At 48.0% G+C, this 12,938-nt stretch overlaps 1 protein-coding gene across 1 annotated transcript in view; it reads right to left on the reverse strand.

The window, feature by feature from the left end:
• LOC110521099 (uncharacterized) overlaps window positions 1-2,860 on the reverse strand; it is a 51,128-nt gene extending 48,268 nt beyond the window's left edge. The window contains exon 1 of the mRNA XM_090233223.1: window positions 40-2,860. Coding sequence (XP_090089349.1) covers window positions 40-2,746 — 2,707 coding nt within the window. The 5' untranslated portion in view covers window positions 2,747-2,860. The remainder of the gene's footprint in view (window positions 1-39) is intronic.
• Window positions 2,861-12,938: the final 10,078 nt, after the last annotated feature.

The raw sequence follows: 12,938 nt of genomic DNA on the forward strand, positions 1-12,938 counted from the left end.
ATTTCGACATGATCAAATACATCAGGTGAGAGCACTCACCTGAAACCAGCACAGAGGACAAACTGGAAACACCGGGCTCAGTCCAAATGGAGTTTCCTTGGCTCTGGTCATCACTCTGGTTCTGATTCTTCTCCTGGTTCTGCTCATCCAGCCTCAGGTCCAGCCACGCCACTCTCTCCCTGGCCCCCTTCTTGTCAGCTATCCCTTCTCTGGTGACTGTAGAATTACTGCATATTCTCTCTCTACTCCTACCCTGCAGGACCAGACAGTCCAGGGCTGAGTTCTTTCTCCCTTTCCTCTCCTCCTCCTCCTCCCTCATTCTTTTATTGTCTTCCTGTCTTTCTCCAGGCTGCTGGCAGAGGGACCAAGGCAGGGGACAGCGGTTAAGATGAGGGCTGGACGCCCGGGAGGACAGAGGGGACAGGATGGGGGACAACAAGGGGGACATGCTGTCAAAGCTATTGGAGGTCCGCAGGGACGAAGTGCTGTCCAAGATGGCGGAGAGAGAGGACTTCCATTCTCTCATAGGGTCGAAGGTCATGGTGTTGTCATTGGAGAGTTCAGTGTGTTCCCATGACGATTCTGAAGTGGTTTGCTCTAAGTTGAAGTTCCAGGTAGTTTCTTTGGACTCTTCTTTTTCTCTATGCCTCACTGACTCCCAGTTCTCATCTTCCCCTAGACCCTCCATCCTCAGGGCTCTCCGCAGGCTCTGGCTCAGCGCCTCACCCAGGGCACGGAGCTCCTCAACTGGGAGAGGATCTTCCCGAGTGGGCCCCCAATCCTGGATCTCTGGTTGGGGCTGGAGAGAGGGCTGGGTTTGGGCAGAAGGTTCTGGCAGTTGTTGTTGCTGGGGCTGAAGAAAGGGTGTTGGCTGGACAGAACACTGCAGCTGGGGCTGGAGAGAGGGTGGTGGCTGGACAGAACACTGCAGCTGGGGCTGGAGAGAGGGTGGTGGCTGGACAGAACACTGCAGCTGGGGCTGGAGAGAGGGTGATGGCTCGACAGAACACTGCAGCTGGGGCTGGAGAGAGGGTGGTGGCTGGACAGAACACTGCAGCTGGGGTTGAAGAGAGGGTGGTGGCTGGACAGAGCATTGCAGCTGGGGTTGAAGAGAGGGTTTTGTCTCTAACACTGACTCTCCTTCAGACACACACCCATTTGGCGTAGAGGTAAACAGTCCAAAAACACTCCCCTCACTCTCCTCTTTGATCCAGTCAGCGCTGGTGAGACTGACCCTCCGTTTGATCCCTTCTACCTCCTCAATCTTCCGCATCACCCTCCAGGCTGCATCCCTCCTCTCCACCTCCTCACACTGCCGCTGGGCTGACCTCTTTTCGTCCACTCTCTCTACCCTCCACTTCCCCCCCGCTCTACCTTCTTCTTGGCTGGGGCTCAGGGCCTGGGTGGTCCCCCCCTCTGGAGACTGCCTGGTGCTGTCCTGTGAATCCTCTACGTCTTGGGGTTTAGATGGGAAGGGGGAGGTGTTACACAATTCGTTGTCGTACTCTGAGAGCTCCGTCTCTGAGTCTATGTGAACAGGCTCTTCTTTCTGAGGTACAACTTCTTGGGGCGTGTGATAACCATAACGGTACTCAAATGGGAGAACTCTGTTCGGAGAATGAGGGCGGTTCTCATAGAGTAGAAGCCCTCTGAGGGAGTCTAGAACAGCACTGAAGGAGTCTAGAACAGAGCTGAGGGAGTCTAGAACAGCACTGAAGGAGTCTAGAACAGAGCTGAGGGAGTCTAGAACAGCACTGAAGGAGTCTAGAACAGCACTGAAGGAGTCTAGAACAGAGCTGAGGGAGTCTAGAACAGCACTGAAGGAATCTAGAACAGAGCTGAGGGAGTCTAGAACAGAGCTGAGGGAGTCTAGAACAGAGCTGAGGGGGTCTAGAACAGCGCAGAGGGACTCGTGCATGGCTTCTTTGCCCTCCATGACAGTATTCCTCCTCTCCCTCTCTCCTCCCATGACAGTGTCCCTCTTCTCTCTCTCCCTCTCTCTCCCCATGGCAGTGTCACTCTTCTCCGTCTTCTCTCTCTCTCTTCCTTCCATGAACTTGAAGTTGGAGATATCGCCAGAAGGATAGGCTGGCCTTGGCTCTACAATACCCCACTGAAGGGTCTCCTCAGATGGGGGAGCACTCATCATCCACAGTCTCTTCAGCCTCCTTTGCCTGGAGGTCCCTGCTGTCTGTGGGGTCCCAGGGGACAGGGTGAGGGTGTGTCGGAGGCTACAGGTGCAGCTCAGCCCCTCAGAACTCCTCCTCCTGGTTGTCTGGTGATCTAGTGAAAATCTGGGGGAACAACCATCCCGGTTCTCCGCAGAGCCCAGGTGCCTGAGCTTCTCTCCCTGGTTCCCCATCCCAACCCTGGCCTTGCACTCTGAGCAGAGAGGTAAGAGGGGGAGGTCAGCCAACCAGTGGAGCTCAGAGTCTGACGCTTCGATGTTCTCCTCAAAACTCTGTTTCTGTTTTTTAAAACCATGTTCTTCTGACTGACCCATTTGCACTGTCTCTGCTAGCTCATTCTCTAGTAGATGGTGGGCACTGATTGGTTGACCCCTACGAGAGGCGGGGATCTTGTGGGTGGAACCACCAGAACCTCTGTGGATAGGGCTGGGTTTGTGGATGGGGGTGTGGGTGTGGATGGGGATGGGGGTGTGGATGAGTTTGGGGAGGAATGGCCTCACAGAGATCAACTCCCTGATGGGTTGGCACAGATGTAATGTGCTGTGTCTCCCTTCCATGAGAACCGCTGCTGTAGTCAGAATACAGTGTGTAGACTGGTTGAAGAGAGGCTCCAGTGTCTGACCAATGTAGTCTAGCTCATCAGTGCACTTTCTTCTGTTTCCTTTGGAATGGTTTTCTCCTAATAAGAAAGGAGACGGTTATATTAGGATATTGTTATAGCAACGGAAAATGTTATAGCTGCTGAATATCTGTTTAGAAATGGCTTGAGTTGTTGACCATTTTCTTCAGGCAAGGTATGTGAGAGGATCAGAATGGAATACAAGTGTACACATTCATTAACGAGAAAAAAACATTTGATGTAACCATGACACTTTTGTAAAAAGAGTATCTGTATCAGAGCATGTGCGGGGAGTTGAGCGGTTGGTACATGCACACCGTCAGGCGCTCCATGTCCTTTCCTACTGCTCCTCTAAAAACCACTCCACACTCGTAGGGGAAAAAAAACTTCAGCTCCAAATTCGCTCCATTCATTAAAATCCCAATTTAACCAACACCCATCGATTTTTTGTGACTACCTGGACCTAACAAATGTTTTTCAAGTATTGAAACTAAAACGTATGGATTTGAATGAAAAATATTTGAACAAATGTAAGAAGAGAACATCATTTAAAATTGGCGCATGTCGTATTGAACAGCATATAAACACTGTAAATAGGTCAGGAGACAAACAGGGAGACTAACAAGGAACCAAAATGAATTATTGAAACTATATAATTGTAATTATTTCAAGGCTGTAGCCTACAAAGAACTACACGGTAAAACACGTTACACAACAGGCTGGTCGGGATATGACGTGGGTCAGCGTTTAAACAACAGGCTGGTCGGGATATGAAGTGGGTCAGCGTTTAAACAACAGGCTGGTCGGGATATGAAGTGGGTCAGTGTTTAAACAACAGGCTGGTCGGGATATGACGTGGGTCAGCGTTTAAACAACAGGCTGGTCGGGATATGAAGTGGGTCAGCGTTTAAACAACAGGCTGGTCGGGATATGAAGTGGGTCAGCGTTTAAACAACAGGCTGGTCGGGATATGAAGTGGGTCAGCGTTTAAACAACAGGCTGGTCGGGACATGAAGAGGGTCAGCGTTTAAACAACAGGCTGGTCGGGACATGAAGAGGGTCAGCGTTTAAACAACAGGCTGGTCGGGACATGAAGAGGGTCAGCGTTTAAACAACAGGCTGGTCGGGATATGAAGAGGGTCAGCGTTTAAACAACAGGCTGGTCGGGACATGAAGTGGGTCAGCGTTTAAACAACAGGCTGGTCGGGACATGAAGTGGGTCAGCGTTTAAACAACAGGCTGGTCGGGATATGACGTGGGTCAGCGTTTAAACAACAGGCTGGTCGGGATATGACGTGGGTCAGCGTTTAAACAACAGGCTGGTCGGGATATGACGTGGGTCAGCGTTTAAACAACAGGCTGGTCGGGATATGACGTGGGTCAGCGTTTAAACAACAGGCTGGTCGGGACATGAAGTGGGTCAGCGTTTAAACAACAGGCTGGTCGGGATATGACGTGGGTCAGCGTTTAAACAACAGGCTGGTCGGGATATGAAGTGGGTCAGCGTTTAAACAACAGGCTGGTCGGGATATGAAGTGGGTCAGCGTTTAAACAACAGGCTGGTCGGGACATGAAGTGGGTCAGCGTTTAAACAACAGGCTGGTCGGGACATGAAGTGGGTCAGCGTTTAAACAACAGGCTGGTCGGGATATGAAGTGGGTCAGCGTTTAAACAACAGGCTGGTCGGGACACGAAGTAGGTCAGCGTTTAAACAACAGGCTGGTCGGGACATGAAGTGGGTCAGCGTTTAAACAACAGGCTGGTCGGGACATGAAGTAGGTCAGCGTTTAAACAACAGGCTGGTCGGGACACAAAGCTTGTCAGCGATTAAACAACAGGCTGGTCGGGACACGAAGTAGGTCAGCGTTTAAACAACAGGCTGGTCGGGACATGAAGTGGGTCAGCGTTTAAACAACAGGCTGGTCGGGACATGAAGTAGGTCAGCGTTTAAACAACAGGCTGGTCGGGACACAAAGCTTGTCAGCGATTAAACAACAGGCTGGTCGGGACACAAAGCTTGTCAGCGTTTAAACAACAGGCTGGTCGGGACACAAAGCTTGTCAGCGTTTAAACAACAGGCTGGTCGGGACACAAAGCTTGTCAGCGTTTAAACAACAGGCTGGTCGGGACACGAAGTAGGTCAGCGTTTAAACAACAGGCTGGTCGGGACATGAAGTAGGTCAGCGTTTAAACAACAGGCTGGTCGGGACACAAAGCTTGTCAGCGTTTAAACAACAGGCTGGTCGGGACATGAAGTGGGTCAGCGTTTAAACAACAGCCTGGTCGGGACACAAAGCTTGTCAGCGTTTAAACAACAGGCTGGTCGGGACACAAAGCTTGTCAGCGTTTAAACAACAGGCTGGTCGGGACACAAAGCTTGTCAGCGTTTAAACAACAGGCTGGTCGGGACACAAAGCTTGTCAGCGTTTAAACAACAGGCTGGTCGGGACACAAAGCTTGTCAGCGTTTAAACAACAGGCTGGTCGGGACACAAAGCTTGTCAGCGTTTAAACAACAGGCTGGTCGGGACATGAAGTGGGTCAGCGTTTAAACAACAGGCTGGTCGGGACACAAAGCTTGTCAGCGTTTAAACAACAGGCTGGTCGGGACACAAAGCTTGTCAGTGTTTAAACAACAGGCTGGTCGGGACATGAAGTGGGTCAGCGTTTAAACAACAGGCTGGTCGGGACACAAAGCTTGTCAGCGTTTAAAAAACAGGCTGGTCGGGACACAAAGCTTGTCAGCGTTTAAACAACAGGCTGGTCGGGACACAAAGCTTGTCAGCGTTTAAACAACAGGCTGGTCGGGACATGAAGTGGGTCAGCGTTTAAACAACAGGCTGGTCGGGACACAAAGCTTGTCAGCGTTTAAACAACAGGCTGGTCGGGACACAAAGCTTGTCAGCGTTTAAACAACAGGCTGGTCGGGACATGAAGTGGGTCAGCGTTTAAACAACAGGTGGTTGGATTAAATCATTATAGCCTGTAAATGGTGCAAAACAGGCTGTGACTTATTCTGAATTAAATAAAAAATTAAATGAAAAATAACCCAATCAAAACGGAAAGCGAGAGAGAGAGAGAGAGAGAGAGAGAGAGAGAGATGGAAAGAGAGAGTAAAGCCTAATATGTTATTCATGTCTCAATGGCCAGTAAAGTGGTCTTCTTGAATTCTCAAATTTGACAATGTCTGGTAATTAGTTATTGCATTATTATTATAATGCTATGTTTCAATCCTGATCAGATTTATCACATGTTCAGATCAATTCGATATTTGTTTTGGCTTAGTCCCGAATACAGACCAGTGGGCAACTCATAATTAACAACACATTATATACATATATAAAAAATGACTATTTGTGAGAGATATGCATCAAAGTAAATACGAAGGCTAATGCAAGATGTCAACAGCATCAAAAGTTACGGTGAAAACATTGATTTTAAGACGTCATCCAAGTTCCTTTTCAAAAAACACAACCTGAGAAAGTATCGATAAATACTTACACGTTTCTGACGCGACATCGGTTTCTGTCACATTCCATGAGCGACAGCAACATGGATAACTGCACGCGCTGAGATTATCAAGTGACAAGCGACAGAACCAGCCCTCCCACTGTGAGAGACAGGTCATGAGCCAATCACTGCTGTTCATCAGCAATTGGGTCGGTTCCAATTAATCCTTGCGACCCGGATCCTTGGGACTTCCCTACATCATTGAAGTTGACATTTAAAATGGTTAAGGTGAGTGTTAAGGCTGGGTAAGGGTTATGGTTAGTGTAAGGGTAACGGTTATGGTTATGGTTAGGGTAAGGGTAAGGGTAAGGGTTATGGTTAGGGTAAGGGTAAGGGTTATGGTAAGGGTAAGGGTAAGGGTAAGGGTTATGGTTAGGGTAAGGGTTATGGTTAGGGTAAGGGTTATGGTTAGGGTAAGGGTTATGGTTACTGTAAGGGTAAGGGTTAGGTGGGTTTAGGGGAGGGAGGACGTCCCAAGTATCCCGGATAGCACTAACCATAATGAAATTCAGCATGGAGCTGGGGGTGTGGATGGGGCACATAGACTGCAGACTGAATAAACAGGCAGACGGTGAAAGGAGATTTAAGGGTAGCTAATACCTTAACTTTAATCAGTACGGGGTTTCTCTACCTAATAGAATAAACCTGGAGACAGATTAACATACAACGGCATGGATTTAACCTACAATGTTGAAATGCCGTTTGTAAACTCCTGCTGTTGATGTTGTATAGAGTTTTATGTTTCCAGGATGAATGTTGGATGTCTTGTTTGATGCAAGTCTGAATGTCCTGAAAATATTCATTAAGGACCATGAGTTCTCCCACTATGACCCCTAAATACTCTAAATATGTTTGATCTACACTATCTCTGTGTGACCACACCATTCATGTCAGCTGAACAAAGCACACACACACAAACACACACACACACACACACACACACACACACACACACACACACACACACAAACACACAGACAAACACACACACACACAGAAAAACACACACACACACACACAGACACACACACAAATACAGACACAAACACACAGACAAACACACACACACACACACACACACACACACATACAGACACAAACACACAGACAAACACAGACACACGCACACACACACACTGAGCTGAGCACTAGAAGGGGTTATTCTGACATCTGAGCCAGCTGTCATGTGGTTGATAAGGGGGGGAATAGACCTCCTGCTGGCAGACCCAGGGGCTTTGCAGCTCAGCAACTAGAGTAGTGTCCAGTATAGTGTCCAGTGTAGTGTCCAGTATAGTGTCCAGTATAGGTCACCTTGACACACTAGATTAGTGTCCAGTATAGGTCATCTTGACACACTAGAGTAGTGTCCAGTATAGGTCACCTTGACACACTAGAGTAGTGTCCAGTATAGGTCACCTTGACACACTAGACTAATGTCCAGTATAGGTCACCTTGACACACTAGAGTAGTGCCCAGTATAGTATAACTAAACACACTAGAGTAGTGTCCAGTATAGTATAACCTGACACACTAGAGTAGTGTCCAGTATAGTGTAACTAAACACACTAGAGTAGTGTCCAGTATAGTGTAACTAAACACACTAGAGTAGTGTCCAGTATAGTGTAACTAAACACACTAGAGTAGTGTCCAGTATACTATAATCTCACACACTAGAGTAGTGTCCAGTATAGTGTAACTTGACGCCCTAGAGTAGTGTCCAGTATAGTGTAACTTGACACACTAGAGTAGTGTCCAGTATAGGTCACCTTGACACACTAGAGTAGTGTCCAGTATAGTATAACTTGACACACTAGAGTAGTGTCCAGTATAGTGTAACTTGACACACTAGAGTAGTGTCCAGTATAGTATAACTTGACACACTAGAGTAGTGTCCAGTATAGTATAACTTGACACACTAGAGTAGTGTCCAGTATAGTGTAACTTGACACACTAGAGTAGTGTCCAGTATAGTGTAACTTGACACACTAGAGTAGTGTCCAGTATAGTATAATCTCACACACTAGAGTAGTGTCCAGTATAGTGTAACTAAACACACTAGAGTAGTGCCCAGTATAGTATAACTAAACACACTAGAGTAGTGTCCAGTATAGTATAACCTGACACACTAGAGTAGTGTCCAGTATAGTATAACTAAACACACTAGAGTAGTGTCCAGTATAGTGTAACTAAACACACTAGAGTAGTGTCCAGTATAGTATAATCTCACACACTAGAGTAGTGTCCAGTATAGGTCACCTTGACACACTAGAGTAGTGTCCAGTATAGTATAACTTGACACACTAGAGTAATGTCCAGTATAGGTCACCTTGACACACTAGAGTAGTGTCCAGTATAGTGTAACTAAACACACTAGAGTAGTGTCCAGTATAGGTCACCTTGACACACTCTTTTCTCTGTATACATCAATGATGTTGCTCTTGCTGCGGCTGATTCTTTCATTCACCTCTACGCAGACGACACCATTCTGTATACATCTGACCCTGCTTTGGACACTGTGTTAACTAACCTCCAGACGAGCTTCAATGCCATACAACACTCCTTCCATGGCCTCCAACTGCTCTTAAATGCTAGTAAAACAAAATGCGTGCTCTTCAACCGATCGCTGCCCGCACCCGCCTGCCCGTCTTGCATTACTACTCTGGACGGTTCTGACTTAGAATATGTGGACAACTATAAATTCCTAGGTGTCGGGCTAGATGGTAAACTCTCCTTCCAGACTCATGTTAATCCAAAATTAAATCTAGAATTGGCTTCCTATTTTGCAACAACGCCTCCTTCACCCATTCTGCCAAACATACCCTCGTAAAACTGACCATCCTTCCAATCCTTGACTTCGGCGATGTCATATTCATCGCCAAACCCACTGGCTCCAGGTCATCTATACGTCTTTGCTAGGTAAAGCTCCGCCTTATCTCAGCTCACTGGTCACCATAGCAACACCCACTCGTAGCACGTGCTCCAGCAGGTATATCTCACTGTTCATCCCCAAAGCCAACACCTCCTTTCCTTCCAGTTCTCTGCTGCCAATGACTGAAACAAATTGCAAAAATCCCTGAAGTTGGAGACTTATATTTCACTCACGAGCTTTAAGCGTCAGCTGTCAGAGCAGCTCACCGATCGCTGCAGCTGTACACAGCCCATCTGTAAATATCCTATCCAACCAACTACCTACCTCATCCCCATATTTGTTTTTCTGCTCTTTTGCCAGTATTTCTACTTGCAAATCATCATCTGCACATCTATCACTCCAGTGTAAATTGCTAAATTGTAATTACTTTGCCACTATTGGCAGATTTATTGCCTTACCTCCTTACTTCATTTTCACACACTGTATACAGATTTTTCTATTATGTTATTGACTGTATCGCAGTTTGTTTATCGCATGTGTAACTCTGTGTTGTTGTTTGTGTTGCACTGCTTTGCTTTATCTTTGCCAGGTTGCAGTTGTAAATGAGAACTTGTTCTCAACTGGCCTACCTGGTTAAATGAAGATGAAATTGAATTTTAAGATTAAAAAAACTAGAGTAATGTCCAGCATAATGCACTTGGACGCACTAGATTAATTTTCAGTTTAGTGCAACTGGACACACTAGAGTAATGTCTAGGGGTGGGCAATGCCAGTCTGTAAAGGCTGTACATTGTGTCTAGTTGTTTGTTCAAGACCAGCATTGACAAAACACTTCAATAATGTGTGTAGCCTGCAGCAAAACAACCTAACTAGCACATCATTTGATTTGGTTAACTTTCATTGCTGCACTGAAAGTAAAGGGGCTGAATAATTTTGCACGCCCAATTTTTCAGTTTTTGATTTGTTAAAAAAGTTTGAAATATGTCATGTACTGTCATGTTGTGTCTTGTCTCTGTCCTTTCCCTTCACCCTGTCTCCCTCTGCTGGTCGTTGTTAGGTTACCTTTTCTCCCCCTCTTTCCCCCAGCTGTGCCTTGTCTCCTCCTAACCACCTCGTCACCCCTTTTCCCACCTGTTCCCTGTTTCCCTCTGATTAGGTCCCTATATCTCTCTCTGTTCCTGCTCCTGTCCTTGTCGGATTCTTGTTTGTTTGTGTCATTCATGCCTGAACCAGACTGTCGTCATGTTTGCTGTAACCTTGTCCTGTCCTGTCGGAATCTGCCGGTCCATCTGAGCCTACCTATGTTTGGTAATTAAAGAAGCTCTGTTTAAGTTGATTCGCTTTTGGGTCCTCATTCACGCACCGTAACAGAAGAATCCGACCAAGAATGGACCCAGCGACTTCGGATCCTCTCCACTCAGCCGTCGAGATCCAGGGAGCGATGCTAGGCAGACACAAGCAGGAATTGTCTGCTGCTCGACATGCCGTTGAGACCCTGGCCACCCAAGTCTCCAACCTCACAGAACAGGTTCACCATCTCCGCCTCGATCCACCGGCCACTTCCAGGGCTTTCGAATCTCCGGAGCCCAGAATCAATAACCCGCCGTGTTACTCTGGGGAGCCCACTGAATGCCGCTCGTTCCTCACCCAGTGTGATATTGTGTTTTCTCTCCAGCCCAACACTTACTCCAGGAGCACTGCTCGTGTCGCCTACGTCATATCTCTCCTTATTGGACGGGCTCGTGAGTGGGGCACGTCAATCTGGGAGGCAAGGGCTGAGTGTACTAACCAGTATCAAGACTTTAAGGAGGAGATGATACGGGTTTTTGATCGATCTGTTTTTGGGGAGGAGGCTTCCAGGGCCCTGTCTTCCCTATGTCAAGGCAATCGATCCATAACAGACTACTCTATTGAGTTTCGCACTCTTGCTGTCTCCAGTGGCTGGAACGAGCCGGCCTTGCTCGCTCGTCTTCTGGAGGGTTTCCGCGCAGAGGTAAAGGATGAGATTCTCTCCCGGGAGGTTCCTTCCAGCGTGGATTCCTTGATTGAACTCGCTATTCGCATTGAGCGACGGGTTGATCTTCGTCACCGAGCTCGTGGAAAGGAGCTCGCGCTCTCCGTCGCCTCCCTCTCCGCATCACTACCATCTTCCTCTGCCGGCTCGGGTGCTGAGTCCATGCAGCTGGGAGGTATCCGCATCTCGACTGAGGAGAGGGAACGGAGAGTCACCAACCGCCTCTGTCTCTATTGCGGTTCCGCTGGTCATTTTGTCACTTCATGTCCAGTAAAAGGCCAGAGCTCGTCAGTAAGCGGAGGGCTACTGGTGAGCGCTACTACTCCTGTCTCTCCTTCAAGATCCTGCACTACCTTGTCGGTCCATCTACGCTGGACCGGTTCGTCAGCTTCCTGCAGTGCCTTAATAGACTCTGGGGCGGAGGGCTGTTTTATGGACGAGACCTGGGCTCGGGAACATGACATTCCTCTCAGACAGTTAAAGGAGCCCACGGCCTTGTTCGCCCTGGATGGTAGTCCTCTCCCCAGGATTCAGCGTGAGACGCTACCTTTAACCCTCACTGTTTCTGGTAATCATAGTGAAACCATTTCTTTTTTAATTTTTCGTTCACCTTTTACACCTGTTGTTTTGGGCCATCCCTGGCTAGTTTGTCATAATCCTTCCATTAATTGGTCTAGTAATTCTATCCTCTCCTGGAACGTCTCTTGTCATGTGAAATGTTTAATGTCTGCTATCCCTCCTGTTTCCTCTGTCTCTTCTTCACAGGAGGAGCCTGGTGATTTGACAGGGGTGCCGGAGGAATATCACGATCTGCGCACGGTGTTCAGTCGGTCCAGGGCCACCTCTCTTCCTCCACACCGGTCGTATGATTGTAGTATTGATCTCCTTCCGGGAACCACCCCCCCCCGGGGTAGACTATACTCTCTGTCGGCTCCCGAACGTAAGGCTCTCGAAGATTATTTGTCTGTAGCTCTTGACGCCGGTACCATAGTCCCCTCCTCCTCTCCCGCCGGAGCGGGGTTTTTTTTTGTCAAGAAGAAGGACGGGTCTCTGCGCCCCTGCATAGATTATCGAGGGCTGAATGACATAACAGTGAAGAATCGTTATCCGCTTCCTCTTATGTCTTCAGCCTTCGAGATCCTGCAGGGAGCCAGGTTTTTCACTAAGTTGGACCTTCGTAACGCTTACCATCTCGTGCGCATCAGGGAGGGGGACGAGTGGAAGACGGCGTTTAACACTCCGTTAGGGCACTTTGAATACCGGGTTCTTCCTTTCGGCCTCGCTAACGCTCCAGCTGTCTTTCAGGCATTAGTCAATGATGTCCTGAGAGACATGCTGAACATCTTTGTTTTCGTTTACCTTGACGATATCCTGATTTTTTCACCGTCACTCCAGATTCATGTTCAGCACGTTCGACGTGTCCTCCAGCGCCTTTTAGAGAATTGTCTTTTTGTGAAGGCTGAGAAGTGCACTTTTCATGCCTCCTCCGTCACATTTCTCGGTTCTGTTATTTCCGCTGAAGGCATTAAGATGGATCCCGCTAAGGTCCAAGCTGTCATTGATTGGCCCGTCCCTAAGTCACGCGTCGAGCTGCAGCGCTTTCTCGGCTTCGCGAACTTCTATCGTCGTTTCATCCGTAATTTCGGTCAGGTGGCAGCTCCTCTCACAGCCCTTACTTCTGTCAAGACGTGCTTTAAGTGGTCCGTTTCCGCCCAGGGAGCTTTTGATCTCCTCAAGA

Source organism: Oncorhynchus mykiss, chromosome 4 (assembly GCF_057628025.1).
Source record: "Oncorhynchus mykiss isolate SJ-2025 chromosome 4, ASM5762802v1, whole genome shotgun sequence".
NCBI classification, from domain to species: domain Eukaryota; kingdom Metazoa; phylum Chordata; class Actinopteri; order Salmoniformes; family Salmonidae; genus Oncorhynchus; species Oncorhynchus mykiss.